General features: G+C 40.6%; 1 protein-coding gene across 3 annotated transcripts in view; it reads left to right on the top strand.

The window, feature by feature from the left end:
- TENM2 (teneurin transmembrane protein 2) overlaps positions 1 to 16526 on the top strand; it is a 943516-nt gene that overhangs the window by 557607 nt on the left and 369383 nt on the right. For 2 of the 3 annotated variants that reach the window (XM_047073159.1, XM_047073150.1), the window contains exon 3: positions 7356 to 7565. The exons of the other annotated variant lie outside the window; for it this stretch is intronic. In XM_047073159.1, the coding sequence (XP_046929115.1) occupies positions 7356 to 7565 (210 nt within the window). The remainder of the gene's footprint in view (positions 1 to 7355; positions 7566 to 16526) is intronic. 3 annotated transcript variants of the gene reach the window in all.

Genomic DNA, 16526 nt, shown 5'->3' with positions numbered 1-16526 from the left:
CTACCTGCATGTATCTCTCCTCTTTAGTACCCACAATATTCTTATAAATCTAGATACTTTCCACCATAAGTGGTTTCTCTGGGACCCCACATGTTTGATTTCTTGTGATTTAAAAGGAAGTGAGTCAGCTTACAGAACATGGAATTCTTATAATACTGGAGACAGAAAATCTGGAATCTATTTTCAGTTCTACTAAATAACTTTGTGACATTGGCCAAGTCATTTTCTCACTTGGGCTTGATGATAAGTTTCAGGCAGGGTGTGTTTGGTTCTAAGTGACAGAAATCAACTCAAGCTGGCTTAAAGAACAAAACAACAAAAAATTAAGGTAGAGTAGAGAATAAATTAGTTCATATATTGAAAACATTAGTGGTAATGTTGCTTCAGGCCTGGCTGATTCCAGGTACTCTATTGATGCCATTAGGAATGTCTCTCCCTTCTTAGCACATCTCTGCTTGCTGCCCTGTTGACTTCATTCTCAGGCAGTGTCTCCCCTTGAGTGGTAAGATGGCTGCGTTGTTCCAGCCTCAGCATCTCCCTGAGCCTCCCTACCTATGGCACAGTCATGCACACACACAGTAGTTGTTTCTGAACAAATTGGAAACAATAAGCTCCAAGTGTCATTAGCTCCCTCTAGGCCCTTGTATCTACCATGTGTCAAACACAATTCTAGGGACCTTATATATATTCTCTCCAGTCTTCACAACAACGTATGAGGTCCCTGTTATTATCATCAGGCCCAGAGAAGTGAAGTAAGCTGCTCAAACTCACACAGAAAGTAGCAGAGCTTAGTCAGCCTGGCTCCAAAGTCTATGCCTCTCTCTTCCTCACGTGGGCTTTGGAGGACAGAAACAATGAGGCAGACCAAGAAGTTACGAATGGGTTGCATAGTGCACAGAAATACTTCATGCATGAAGGCAGAAACAAACGTTTGCAAAAGATCACATCCAGTGGAGTCCAAGGTTTCATTTGCGACATGGTGAAAATTGAGAATGGAATAAATTGGCAACTCCAGGCTTCGGAATAATCCATTGTAGCTGTGGCAATTCACACACCTGAGTGGCCATCTTGGTAATGACTCTCAGGTGTATCTCTAGACAGTGTTGTAATAATTATGGAAGGGGCATAAATAAAATCCCTGAGCCTGATGCTTAGCACATAATACAGGCTGAATAGATGTGTGGTGGCTTCAGCCATGTCCCTTCAGCTGGAAGCAGAGAATTCAGCTAAAGTTTCAGGGTACCTTGTTTGTGCCTTTTGTGGTAGTCACTATGGCTACCATGCCCCAGTGTGTCACTGAAGCCCATCATACCTTGAAGAATGTCCCACTACACAGCCCTCTGCAAACCACATTTGCAGAACTAGGCAGAACTCCAAAAACTGATATATTTTCCTGAAAAATGTTCTCATGGAACTCAAAAGCAAGTAGGCCCACATTTCTAAAAAATTCATTGATTACAAGCAATAGGAAGGCAATATCTCAGATATTGAAATTATTTCTCTTTACACAAATAGGTACCTCACTCTTTATCCCCATCAAAAATATGGGTTTCACAAACCTCAAGCATTTGGGGAGGAAAATGGTTAGTCAAATATCTGAATAAGCAGAAAGTACTAGGAAATGTCATTAGGACAATTGTTTGAATTCTCTAACCAACTGTTTAGTCTACGTTAATACAGTTATTTTGCAATACTCAACTTTAACTCAAAAGATATTTTTTATTAAATTCTTGAACTTACAGAGCCACAGAGGATTTCCAGTTTCTGGTTCATGAATTGCTTCCTGTCTTCACAAATCATTATTTATTCGATGTGAATGGTCACTGTGGTAATTTCCGGGAGGAGCCTTGATTCTGCCCGTGGTTAATTACTTCCCCTAGGATAACCTCAATGGTACATTCCAGAAGGGGACTGATGAGTTTGGGGTTCACATCCCATTCATTTGTTAGCAATTATTCTTGTCTGATGCAGAAATACTAGAATGAACCATTCAAGGCTTGGGTTTTGGAGTCAGATTGCTTGGATTCAAATCCAGCTATCTCTGCTGTTAGCTACGAGAGCATTGATAGGAAAGATAGCCTATTTCTTTATCTGTAAATGGGGGTGATAATAGTGCTTGGTTCATAGAAAAGTTGTGAGTATTGAAAAGAAAAATACATGCATAATATTTGCTCATTTCTTAGCACAAAGCGAGACCTTACTTTTAAGTGGTAATACCACCATTGAAATTATTATTTTGGGTTTGCTTATTCCTGGTACTCGGTTTTTGTTTGTTTAGGTTTTTTTTTTTTTGGTTTTGGTTTTTTGGTTTCTTGTTTGTTTTTTTACTGTCTCCTGATCATTCTGTCTGTTCCACCAAATATTCTGACACCTTGTCACTACATAGATCAATTATGCATTGTCTATACAGAATATTTTAATATCTTCTTGCCATTAATCTTTTGAATGAAAAAGGAACCAGTTGTTTTAAGTGAATTTTGGGAATTGATCTGCAACATGGTCCCTATCATAAATTATTGGCTGTATTAACAACATTTGGGCAGACCAGCAATTTCACAGATAGTATTTACTGCTTTGGGGATGGAGGGGAGATTGTAGCCCTTTCTTGGAGAACTAAAGTTGAATCCAAATCAGATTAAGGAGGGAAAATGGTGGTGTAATTGAGATGATGGGAATTGGAGTAACGTTCTTTCAAACACAGATGGTGTAGGATGAAGTTTTCAGGTATGACTGAAACTGTTGGTGAATGAAGGCCTGGATCATGGGTGGCAAATAAGCTCTTGGCACCTTCTGCCTTTCCTCTATTCCTGGTCCAGGATTGTTCTAATTGATCGTGCCACTGTTTCCCACTGAATCCAGGGCACCCCCAAATCCTTCTCAATACAGCAATCCAAAACTACCAATCTATCCTAGTTATCAAGGGAACTTCTTTGTCCAGCTGTAGATCTTTTAATCAGAAATATTTTATGAGTTGAAACTATCTCAAAATCTTACTCATTTGGAAAAAGATAAATTAGTAAAATCTAAATTAGTCTCCACTTTCAAGGTTGTGGGGGAACCCAATCACACAGATAATTAGTTAGACTTTGATTTACATGGGGATCTTGGAAAAGACACACACATACACACCCACACATACACAAGACCATATGAGTTTAATGAATGACATATTGCTGCCTTTGCATGTTTCCTCTTGCTGTTTTAACAGATTAATTAAACCAAGTTTCCCTCTATTTTCTGGGGACTCTCTACACATTCAAAATGAAACTTCAGAAATAGTTTGGGGGTCAGAGCGTCTGTGTAATGCATAAAGTAGGAATTAGATAAGTACATACCCCTGGTTACACGCCCATCCCACACTAGGTATTTTAGTAAGAAATCATGGTCTATAAAGTGAGCCTGTATAAGTTCCAACTTTTTCCCCTGTACTTTGGAACCTGTTTGTGTCTGTACAGATGGTCTCTGTCAGTTGGAATAGTCGGGGGAAAAATGTAGCATAAGTGAACAAAATTAGCAAATGACATAGCAAACAGAGAACAGCACACAATTTGATTGGGGGCAGATCTAGGGACTGAGAAATTTCCCAAGTAATGGTAGGTACCATCAAGCAGCTTAAGGAGTTACCAAAGCACAGATTTAAAGAAGGCAGGAAAATAACAGGAATCAGACAGTTCCATGATGTGTATTTCAATACATTGACGTAACCCCAGTGCTTTCATTGTGGTATGACTGCTCTTCCATTGTCTGTATTTGTATAAATTAAAAAGCAGTTCTGTCTGTACTATATGATATGAATTCATGCTGAACAAAATTTCAAAAAGTTCATGTAAAGAGTGATTTCACAGCAACTATCATATCAGGCTCCTGGAAAATTGCACTTGAACTTCAGTTCCACCTCAGTCACTCAAAGGAATTTAAAAATTGGCTTCCAGCCATTCTTGTTCTTCAACATGCATTTCCAGATATGCCTCAATAATACAAACATTAAAGCCTATTGATTGTGAGTTAGAATCTGTTCTTACCAGAGCCTCGCTGCTAAGTGGACGACAACACTGACTTCACTGTGCCCTGGTCAGGACACCTCCAAATTCAGGGCGTTGAAGAAAGCACAGGGTAACACTGCTGTGAAGGAACCACTTTGAACTTCATAACAAAATTACAAGAAAAGCTTTGAACTCTGCCAGATGATAGATGCTATAAATAACCATTTATTCAAAGAAATGTTTCTTACTTGAAATCTTGAGAGTGCCTTGGGACTAGGAGATGGGAAACAGGAAACATGATTTGTAAATCAACCCTCCCTGCTCCTTATAGGTCATTGTCTTCTTCTTCGCCTTCTCCTTTTCCTTTTCCTCCATCATCATTGTCATCGTTGTCATCATCATGCTGTTAGGGCAAATGCAATACAGAGTGGTTAGAGGGTACATTTTGGAACACACAAACCTGAGTTTTACTCCTGGTCCCTGTCACCTGCTAACTATGAGTTTTACTGCTCTGTGCCTCAGTTTCCCCACTTACAAAATGGGGATTATAATAATTCTAACCTCATAGGATTATTTTGGGAAATAGATGTTATATATAAAGTGGCTGACACAGTGAGTGGCAGACAGTCATTGCACAAAAACATTGGCAGTTAAAATCCTAACGATGGTAGTTAGTAGAGGGATAACTATGGGAGAAGTATTGATTAATGTTAGCCCCAACTCTGATGGAACTCTGAGGTGTTCAGGCTCGCTTTGTGAGAGCCTCTGGTAGGAACATGCCTTACATGGCTTCCAAACTGTTATACATAAATGATTTTTTCAAATCAAACTCTACTTACCCATTGTTCTATTTCAAGGATGATGATTTGTTAACTGTGTTACTGGACAGGAGCCCCTAACATGTGAGCTGTAAGAGTCTCTTATTCCGTGTCTCTTTCTGCAACTCCCACCCTCAAAAAGGGCAATAAGCTAGTGGCTTGGGGGCTCGGTGCTACTGTTTGTCATGTTTCCTCTTACCAGAGGTCCATTTCCTCTTGTTTCAAAGATTGTTCAGGCATCAACTGTCCTGGGAATTCTTGCTGAACTTTCCACCCTGACCTCTCCCTGGCCGGGCTAGACCAAGTGTCCCTTTCCTTCACCTCGACAACACCATGTCATTACATGCCTCCTCCTCTTATCACATGGTACTTACTGTCTGCCTCCCCCACTAGACTGTGACCTCTATGAGGGTAAGAATGATGTCTTATTTTTTTATGTTTATTTATTTATTTTGAGCGAGAGAGAGAATGTGTTTGCACAAGCAGGGGAGGGGCAGAGAGAGAGAGAAAGAGAGAATCCCAAATAGGTTCCTCATTGTCAGCACAAAGCCCTAGGCAGGGCTCAATCTCATGAACCATGAGATCATGACATGAGGCAAAATCAAGAGTTGGACACTTAACTGAGCTACCTAGGTGGCCCTGTCTTTTTTTTATGTTCTCAATATTGAGTGGATTATACATAAGACTCACTTTTAAATTTTACTGAACCAAACTGATCTAACAATAACATTTAATGCCCTGAGGAATAGATCGAGAAATACAATTGTAAAGGTGGCCACAAAAAAATGGCATCCATTTGAGGTGCTGAAAACATATTCACATATGTAGTCCATCTAAAAGCAGGAAAACACATTTCTTCTGACTCAGATACTTCTTGCCTGAGTTGAAACTCTAACCTGATTTCTTGGGTTTGCTTTGTCAACACCCTACCCTTCTTTCCACACCTCCAGCTCTAGGGCATATCCCATGGGCTGCTAGTCTTGGCTCATTTTTTTGAACTTCCCAAATGAGCAAACCAGCATGCAAGCAATTGCAAGGACCCCAACATGTAAGGGTGAATCAGGTGAAAGTACACACAGCAATTATCTTCACTCAGCAATTTGGCTGCCAGGAGCTCCCTGCCATGTGAAAGAGAGGTTGCAGCAGGCTTCTGTGTGGTAGGAGAACTTTTTGATCCTCTCGCAGCTCCAAGTTACTGCCCACCACCTGCGGGCTGGCTGCTCTTCCTCCTGCCTGGAGTAGCCGAGCTTTGTAGGAATTCCCCCCTGGTATGCAAAACAAAACAAGAACAAAACGGTGGTGGACAGAGTGGGGGCATTGGCAAATTCTTTAGGATGCAAATGTGTGGCCCTTTCTACCTCTACCCTAAACCAGTTTGGTTGCTCATTCATTCCGCAAGTGCTGTTCGTTAGGAAATTATTGAGGGTACAGGGGTGAGTAATGTAGGCAGATGTCCACCTTCACATAGTATTAAGGGCTATGAAGAAACTTAAACAGGCTAATAGGATAGAGCACATAGGTGAGCAGCTTGCAAGAAGGCAAACAGGAAAAGTTTCTAGGGAAGGAGCAGGCTTGTAAAAATCAGTGAGATGGCAGGTGGGGAGAATATTCCACACGGAGGAACAGGAAATGTAAAGACTCAGAAGACAGAATGATATGGCATGTTCAAGCAACAGAAGTAAAGATGGCTACATTGGCTGGAGAATAAGGGGACAAGTAGAGGCCACTATTGGAAGTAAGGTGTAAGAAGCAGTTTGTGCCAGAGGAGACAAAACACGTAGGTCATCACAAGGAGTCTTGGTTTCTTTCTACATGTAGTGGGAAGCCGTTGAAGGGTGCCAAGCAGGAAAGTGATGAAACCTGATTTCTGTCTTGAAAATATTACTCTGGGGGTGCTGGGTGGCTCAGTCAGATGAGTATCGGACTTCAGCTCAGTTCATGATCTCACGGTTTATGACTTTGAGCCCTTTGTCAGGCTCTCTGCTGTCAGCACAGAGCCTACTTCAGATCCAGTGTGCCCCTCCCCCACTCGTGCTCACGCGTGCTCTCTCTCAAAAATAAACATTATATATATATACACATACACACACACACACACACACACACACACACACACACATATTCTGGCTGCTCTAGAGAAGGGATGCAGACAGTAGGGAGTGTCTGGATGTATGGCAAGAGAGGAAGCAAGGAGACCAGTAAAAGAGATAGTCCAGTGAGAGATTATAGGGAATTATAGTAGGGCTGTAACAGGGAAGATAGAAAGAAATGGATGTTTTCCTGAATGATTGCACTTCAGCCCTTTAGATGGATATTTCCACTCATGCTCATTTTGTGAAGTATGTAGCTACCTGCAGTATGAATTTGGACATTTGGAGAAACATCAAAACACTCAAAAAAATACATTTGGAGCATTTCTTTCTTTCTTTCTCTTTCTTTTCTTTCCTTTTTTTTTTTTGTATATTTATATTGTGAGGTGGTTTCAATGTAACTTTCTCTGGATGCTCTCATGACACTCATTGCTGACCTTTGACCCCTCTGTCCTCTTTCCCAGGTCGTCCCATTCCACCTACATCCTCGTCTAGCCTCCTCCCATCTGCTCAGCTGCCTAGCTCCCATAATCCTCCACCAGTTAGCTGCCAGATGCCATTGCTAGACAGCAACACCTCCCATCAAATCATGGACACCAACCCTGATGAGGAGTTCTCCCCCAATTCATACCTGCTCAGAGCATGCTCAGGGCCCCAGCAAGCCTCCAGCAGTGGTAAGGAAACTGTGGTGTCTGAATGTGTGGTGTTGTCTGTGTGACATTCTCACGTCTCCGGCAGAATGACAACTCTGACTCGAGGGCTGGGGAGAAGGTGGTGTGGGCAGCATCAGGTGAAATACGCTTGTCGCTTTGTGGCATTGCTGTTCCAGGATACATTTATTGAAGGTCGCAGTTACTAAAGAGGTTTTGCTTATCTTAACAGGGCTTGGGCCTCCTTCAGTGAGAGGGATTTGCCCACTGCTGCACATGAGAGCACTCGGGTCTCAAAGGTGAAGTGTAGAGAGACAATAGAATATTGAATTTTGTATTACTACCATTCTGGTCATAGCCAAGTGACCCTGGACACCCTCACGTGCCCAATTTGTGTGCATTTCAGATCTCTTGCTTTTTGATGGTTGGCTTCTGACTCTTGCTTGCTTGCTTGTTTAGATGATTTTGTGATTAAAATGCATTCCCTTGACATGAATACTGAATGCCTTGCCAAGTCTAAAGTGTTTGGGGGGTGACCTCTCCTATAACCCTCAGCATGTACCACTTCACTTGAATTTAACAAGCTGATCGCATGGTACCATGATAAATATTGCCTCTAAAACTTGAATTCTCCTTGTGGTTTTCACCTGCACAGAGCAGAGGCACTGGTCACAAGGTTCTGTGCCACCTCTGAGGATTTTGTGGCTACTGCTGCAGCTCCAATCTCTGGATTTTAGGTAGAATTGCCCTGGGCTCAGCAATGGTCATGCCTTATTTTGATGTCTTGTTGGTGAAATGTTCACAAAACATACAAACATAGGAGTGGACGACATCTAGGGTTAAGTACCCATGGCCCAAAGAGAGACGTTTTCAGAAATTAATTGCTCCTGACCAAAAGCTTTGGAGTTATCGTCTCAATATGTTAATTAACATATCCCATCAAAGGCAATAAGGAGCTTTCCATGCCAAGAGTGCACCTTGGTGAGGTTGTGTTTTGGCTTCATCCATGAGAATATGCCACCACAGGCCTCAACCTCTGGTTTAGAAATATACTGAAGATGATTCATTCTGAAGATGGAATGATGGACTGCTTTCTATGATGGCCCATGCCCTTCTTCAAAGCCAGGCCTGATATATTTAGTAAACTCGTATTCTTTTTCAAAAAAATTACCTAATCAAATCTCTCATCAAATGAGCAATCCATTGTTGATATTATGAAGGCCTTTAATCTACCATAAATCTTTATTAGAACTCATCAGAGCTTCTAGTTTGAGAGAAATGTGATTATGGCACTCTTAAAATGACATTACATCATTGGGGTGATTGGTTTATCATTTGGAGAAGAGACATCAATCATAACTAGCATAACCACACAGTAAATGAATTCAACCTTTCTACCGCGGAACAATGACACTGTAATTGCTCAAAATCAGGCTTAAAATGAAATCGGAAAATGCTCTTTCTTCAAATGTGATGTTAACTTAATGGAATATATTATGAAAAATCATGTTTGAGGAAATTCTATATAATTAAAAATATGTGGAAATATATTCCCTTTTTCCTTTCATTGGAACCTGATTTTAGCTACAGAACCACTTTTTGCTGCAGAGATTATGTTGCATTTAATTGAACTATCCTCGCTTATGTTTTGCTGCTTTTTATTTCATACTATGTAATCGTGATGAATATTGTATTATGAAGGACAAGAGGCTTTTGAAATGAGGTGCACCTGCTGATAGCTTTTTAAAAACAGACAATTATTAGGGAGAAAATGAGCTTTTAAAAAGTATATCCTTTTATGCATATATAGATAGCCAGGCAAAGATGATTTCCATAAGAGAGGTCAGTTTGTATCTCAGGGCCATACAGAACGTTTTCTCAGTGATAACACTGAGTGATTTCTTTTCCTTTTTGACATTGTATCAGATTGTAAGTTGTTGATAGGGTATTTTTGTTGGCTTTCTGACTAATCAAGACCTCATTTTGGTGGACACAACAGTTCTGTGTGTTCGGAGTCAAACTTATCCATTTTTCATCAGTCACATCAATTTGTTCAGCTCGCTTAAGATTGATAGTGATTTAAGCTTCAGTAACAGGGAAAATACCACAGAACATTTGAGGGTCCATTTTCATCCCAAATGAGAGCTGTACGGATATGATTTCTTCACCCGAGGGGTGAACACCCGATTGTGCAATACCCTTGTTTTCAGCAGGTACTTATATGAAAACTTGCTAAAGCTCTAGCCAACAGGCAGTCATTCAAAATTCTTGACTCTCGCTTAGCTAAGTGAGTGCAAATCCAGTACAAATATGTGTGCTCTTAGGTGTGTGTGTGTCTTGTGGAATGGATTTGGGGTCTAGGGCGATTTGGGGATTCTATCAAGATCTGAATGCTGTTGCCATGAATTTAGATTTGACATAAAGGATCGAAAATAGAGTTTGACACAGAAGATGCAAAGTACAAAGCTGTGTCTCCGTGTTCTGAATTGAATTTGATGAAAGGGGCTGGATTTTCTGTAGGTGTCTTGACACAAACAAAATGACCAGGTGATTGGTTGTGTTACGTTTAGCTGGTTAATTACACAGAATTTTTTAAGTTGGTTTCTTGTCACTGACCTTGTGTTCTGAAGATCTGGTACCAATTTGATCTTTGTCTCTTTCTTATGTGAAATAAAACCTCTTCCAACATATTCAGCCCATACATGACAGTAAAAAAAAAAATTTATTTGGCCTCTTCTTGTTGCTGTTAATACTTAACATTAGTGAAGCCCATCGTTAGGAGAGTCGCTGTGCACATTTCCTGCCCAAAGAGCCTCTGTTCTAAAGAGACAAACTGGACATAAACTACACAACTAAAATGTTTTTGACAACATGAAAACATCCTCAAAGCAACAAGAAAACTTCACCTTTATGACTTCACTGTCATTATTTTCTATGATGGTAGTGTATTTTTTAGTGGACAGTACTAAAACCTCAGCACCTCCGGAGCCAAATTGTTCTAACCCTCAATCTATGCCAATCGAGCAGATATCCAGATATGGCTAGTGAGATGCTTTGAAGAGTGGTGTTTTCCTTTCCCTTCAAGCATTTTCTTCCAGGTAGTTGAGCTCTGGCAAGTGGCTCATCCCGTGTTCTGATCTTCTGCCAGAGCGGGTTAGCTCCAGAGTTGTTTCCTGTATACAGAAGCATAATTTCAAATCCTATGAAATAACTCATCTGGAAAAAAATCTGGATCCTAGCAGCAGCATAGTGGAGGATCCTGCAGATGGAAGAATAAGACAACCTTCCAAATCAGAATAGGGTTGCAGTTTGCTATCAGCATACAAGGCAGAAAATATACATGCAGCCACATGATAATCTAAAAACATTGGCTCACCTCCCCTCTCATAAAAGGTTGAATTTTGGGTTTTTTTTTTTAAGTCTAAATAAAGGGTTTAAAACCTTCATTAGTAACATCAAACTATACAGAAGGAATGTAAAAAGGAAGTCTCTGCCAGGACCCTTTCATTTGGTCCTTTGTGGCAAAAGAGATGTCTCAGTTGGAGAGTCTTCATTAGTGCATTAAAGGTGCCCCAGGCCCTTTTTAAAAAAAGCAATGTCTTAGTTAATTATAAACAAAAATAGTACATCAGGACCAGCCAGCTTCAGGTTTCCATGAGTGGCCCAAGAATTCAGTTGCTTACCTAACTTAATGATTACCTTACTTATTCAGCATCAGAAAGCAAGAACTCCATCACTTCCCACCTCTTGGCCAAGATCCAGTGTAGAGAACAACTCCATTCATTTATTCAGCCATCCATACATTCACTCATTCAACCATCTATTCATTTGTTCATTTTCTTATATCTCCCCCATAATATTTGATAGCTTATAACACTTTTTTTTACTGGAAAACTATAATTAGATGACACAGTAAGGGTGAAGGAAAAATGTATGGGAGATAGGGTGGGAAACATATGTATAGGCTCATATGTAAAGTCACATTCCGTTTTTTAAGATAGGCAGAAAACTTGATTCTAAGCTTCCTAGAAACCAAAGAAAAAAGGGAAACACATTTAGGACAAGATGCATAACATCCATGAGATGAAAACAAATCAACTTCTTCAGGGAAATTCTATGAATTCTCATAGGGAGGCCAGAAATAAATTTCTCTTAAAAGAGATAATGTGTGCATCCCAGATGACTAAATTCTCAGTACCATGCCATAATACATTTGCTAAAGAATTTCCTGTCAAAATTTCTTGTAAATGTCCCCCACATAAGCCATAGAAAACACTTGCAGTTAAAAGACAATTCTACAAATGTCCAAACATTGCACAGCCCAGGGATAAAACTTGATCCATAGATAAACCTTAGTTTTACCATGTATATACCTCATTCCCGGAGACAAGAGTCCTTAAATATCATTGCTCATGACTAAATTTTTCTAGGAATTAACTGACTTTGAGGTTGTAGTTAGACCTATAAAAACAGATATTCTATGTTACAAATTTGTCTGCATAGCCACAGATATGTTAGAACTTCTATATTCTGATGAAAATGAAAGCATACCATTCGAGGATGGCCCGCCCATCGTCCATGGGGCTGGATTTGGGACAAGCAAAAAGGGGGTACCCAGAATTTTTCTTAAGTTAATGAAACTTCTTCCCCCTTATTATATTTTAGGTTTGGGTGAATTTCTTTTCTCTAACATACTATAAATTGTCTTGCCCTCTTAAGCAGCTATGCTCAGTGTAATTTAATTCAGTTTTGGATTTTCTGAAGAGCTCACAGCAATTACTATGCACATTGATGATTGTCCTGTGCTGATAACACTGACTCCTTTTTTAAAAGTCATTGTACAGTGTGAGGTGCTTTGCCACCTCTCCGCATGTCCTGCATTTTGACTTCATCTTCTGCCCTTTGTAGGCTCTGCTGTCTCCTCTGCTTCACTCCATCATGTGGAGACCTCCACCGCAGGGTTTCTGATCTCAGATTCATAGCAGATGCTCAATATTTATTAAATAAATTAATTGTCTTCAGTACATCCTTTCATTTTATTAATTGACTTATTTTTATCATGTATGATGGAAAAAAACAGATAATTAAAGGGAAGGAGGGCAGATCAGAATGTCTCCACGTGGGGAATATACTTATTTTATAAAAAATATTCAGTAGACCTCTTTTGTGTTCTGTTTTGGACGTTTTTAGGCACTGTAGGCCTTTATAGTTCATATTTAAATGAGACGGTTTTAAAAAACCCTGCTTGGGCACATTGTCGTGGCAGGGCCGATGCAAAGAACAGGATGGATACTCTGGGTAGGACTCCTGACCAGAGAGGGTACACCTGTCTGGGAAAGACTTCCTTTCTCACCTGTGATCTTAGGGTCTGGAAATCAAGTCCCAACGTCATTCCCTTTATCACATTGAGTTTGTTTCGTGCGTGAGCCACTTGGTTCTAAATTCTTCCCTGGCTCAACCTGGCTGTCTGAGTCAGATGTTCAGAGCTCCCTGTAACCCCTTCCTGGGGCCCAGGCAGTGGTTGGCCCTGGCTGCTTCTCCTCCAGAGGAGTTCCCAGGCCCCTGAGCAGTGTGGCCAAGTCCAGGGTGGTGTCTCAAGGGTGTAGAGGTCACAGAGACAGCCACTGCTCCTGCCCTAAGTGCATAGCCACATGGGGTTCGGCCCTCAGCCTGAGAATTTTTCCTCCCCTCGTGTTAGCTGTTAGGCCAAACACTTCATATACCTTTCTTCATTTACTGTTATGTGACCCCCCCCCACCACATCCCAAGGCAGTAAGGTTTGCCATTGTACCCATTTTATTGATGAGACAACTGAGGCACAGAGAAGTGAAGTAACTTGCCCATATCACAAAGCTGGGAAATGAAGAACCTGGATTTCAAATCCAACTTTCCTAACTTCAGAGACTTTTTTCCTCATCCCTCTCTTAAATGTTAAAATATTTGTGTAGCTTAAATAGATACGCACTGCACAGAATGCAGTGAAAACAATATATTAAGGGGGATGGGCTACAGTTTTTTAAAGTCTGAAAAAATAATGACAGCATCACACAATACTCTTCCACTTCTCTGAGAAGCACACATATCCCCACACTTTTCCCCTAGACTTCGGTTTAATAAATTTCAGAGGGGGTTAGAAACTGTGACTTTATGACTCCCTTCAAGTGTTCTTCTGGTCTGATAAGTTTGGGAATCACAGACGTAATGGGGCAGCTCTGAAGTGGAAATTGGAGAACTCGGTTGTTCTCTGCTCTGTCCCTGATTCACAGCTTGATCTTTGGCAAATCATTCAGTTACCCTGTGCTACTGCTTCCCTACCTGTCAAGGTTGTCCTTGGGACCAAAAGGTCTCTAACCTTCCATTCTTGCTCTAACATTCTTTTTGTAAGTCCCTTGTGCCCAGCTTAACCAGGCTGTCCCAGTTATAGGGCCCCCATACCCTCCTCCTGGGTAGTCGGGATTTCGCTCCACCCTCTAGGCCACTGACCTACAGTCAGCAAAGCAGCTCCTTACCGCTTTCTGGCAGAAGATGAGAAATGTGACCTGGGGGACTGTAACACTTAGCTGAAAATGTTAAAAGCCAACCCGGCAGCAAGTGGAAAAAGCATACTGCCTCCAGCACTGACCTGGGCTCCTAGAGATTCACCCTGGCCTCTGAAACAATGTCTCTTACCCTGAGAATTGGGAAATGATGGTTCTCAAGACTCCTTCCTGATGCTGGTAACTAGCCCAGGAGTACAGCAAACAGAGACCAGACCTTTTCTTTTCTGATGTGCCTTCTTGCAACACAGATACACTTTTTGATTGAAGGTCCATCAATTTCCAGCCCAGCTAGGGTTGGAACCGCTTTTCTGTACCATGGTGCAAATGAGCACACAGGCAAGATGGACAGGTAATTCCTTTGGAGATGCGCAGCGTAGAAGTGACATATGGCACAGAACTGCTCCTCCTCAGCAAATAATCTTGCTATTGACAAAATTCCCAAGGTCGATAAGTGTTGTGTACATTCTACCTCTCCATCTCTGTCCCTGTTCCTTGGTACATACACAAAGAGGTCCTAGGCAAGCCCAGAAAATAGTAGCTATATGCCACATCTTAACAGTTTCCTGCCCTAACAGCTTTTATCCAGAACTTCAGCTTCTCCGAAAGTCCCTTAAAAACTGCATTTAATCTTAAGTAGCTTCTTGCATACTTTTCAATAGCCACTTTAAAGTGTGGCCCCATTCCCTTATTAGAGATATCTCAGTTCTCTCTTGAATGAAAAGATGGATTACATTTACCAATGGGCAGTTTCAATAGAAGTTAGAGTCCTAGCCCCAGGTAAATCTCTTGACGTCTCCCAAAATAATACAGAGTAACCATATTCTTAAGAGTTGGACTCTGAGGTCTGTCCTACTTGGATTCACATTATAGCTCAGCCACTTTCTAACACAATAATGTTGAACAACATAATCTAGGTCTCCTTTTTTTATTTTAACCTGTAAAACAGTAGTAAAAGTAATAAAGCTTCTACAGTTGTAATGAATATTAAATGGCATTTTTTTGCATTAAATATTTTGAAAGAATTAGACAGTTGGAGCAGAGGTCAGGTTTGATACTGTTTTTTAGTTTAGCTAACACTTATTGTAGTAATATATATATAACCGGAAATCTTCCATTTATACCATTTTTTAAATATTTATTTTGGGGAGGGCATAAGTGAGAGAGGGACAGATAGAGGGGGACAGAGGATCTGAAGCAGGCTCTGTGCTGACAGGCTGACAGCAGTGAGCCCAATGTGGGGCTCAAACTCACAAACTGCAAGATCATGACCTGAGCCAAAGTTGGATGCTCAACCAACTGACCACTCAGACTCCACCCCCACCATTTTTACCATTCTTAAGCATACAGTCTATGGCATTAAATGTATTCGCAGTGTTATAATCACCCCACCACCCATCTCCAAACATCTTAATCTTCCCTAACAGAAACTTTGGACTCATAAAACACTCTCTACTTCCCCTCCCCACCCCACCCCCTGCAACCACCATATTATTTTGTCTCTATAAGTTGGACTACTCTAGGTACCTCCTAGAAGTGGAATCACACAATATGTGTCCTTTTGTAACCAGCTTATTTCACTCAGGACAGTGTTTTCAAGGTTTATCCATATTGTAGCCTGTGTTAGAACTTCCTACCTTGTTAAGACTGAACAATATTCTTTTGTATCTCTATGCCACATTTTGTTTATTCATGCATAGGTCAATGGACACTTGGGTTGTTTCCACCTTTTGGTTATTGTGAATAATGCTGCTATGAACATGGGTGTGCAAACATCTGTTCCAGTACCTGCTTTGACTTCTTTTAGGTATATCAGCCAGGAGTGAAATCACTGAAACATACAGTAACTCTGTGTTTAATTTTGTGAGGATTTGCCATACTGTTTTCCATAGTGGCTATACCATTTTACATTTTCTCCAGCAATGCACATGGATTCCAGTTTCTCTCTGTCCTTACTGATGATTATTTTGTTTCCTTTTTTTTTTTTATTATAGTAGCCATTCTAATGAATGTGAGGTGATAGATCATTGTGGGATTTTTTGCATTTTTCTAATTATTAGTGATCTTGAGCATCTTTTCAGGTACTTATTGGCCATTTGTGTGTTGTCTTTGGAGAAATATGTGCTTCAGTCCTTTGCCTAGCTTTTAATAAGATGTTTGTTGCTGTTGAATTGGAGTTCTTTATGTACTCCAGATATCAGTCACTTATTAGAAGTATGATTTGCAAACATTTTCTCCCATTCTGCAGGTTGCCTTTTCACTCTCTTGAGTCTCTTTGGATAGGCAAACGTTTTTCATTCTGATGTCCACTTTCCCTACTTTTCTCTTTTGTTGCCTGGCTTTTAGTGTCCTATAACAAACATTTTAAGGGCTTGTTCTATGGCAACCATGTATGGCAACATGTATGGCATACCATGTATGGCAACATACATTTTTTATATGTAAATGA

Source organism: Lynx rufus, unplaced genomic scaffold, assembly GCF_022079265.1.
Source record: "Lynx rufus isolate CCGP_SWC_20201006 ecotype Redwood Valley unplaced genomic scaffold, mLynRuf1.p SCAF_1, whole genome shotgun sequence".
In the NCBI taxonomy this organism is placed as follows: Eukaryota; Metazoa; Chordata; class Mammalia; order Carnivora; family Felidae; genus Lynx; species Lynx rufus.
This window is presented reverse-complemented; position numbering and strand designations above follow the sequence as displayed.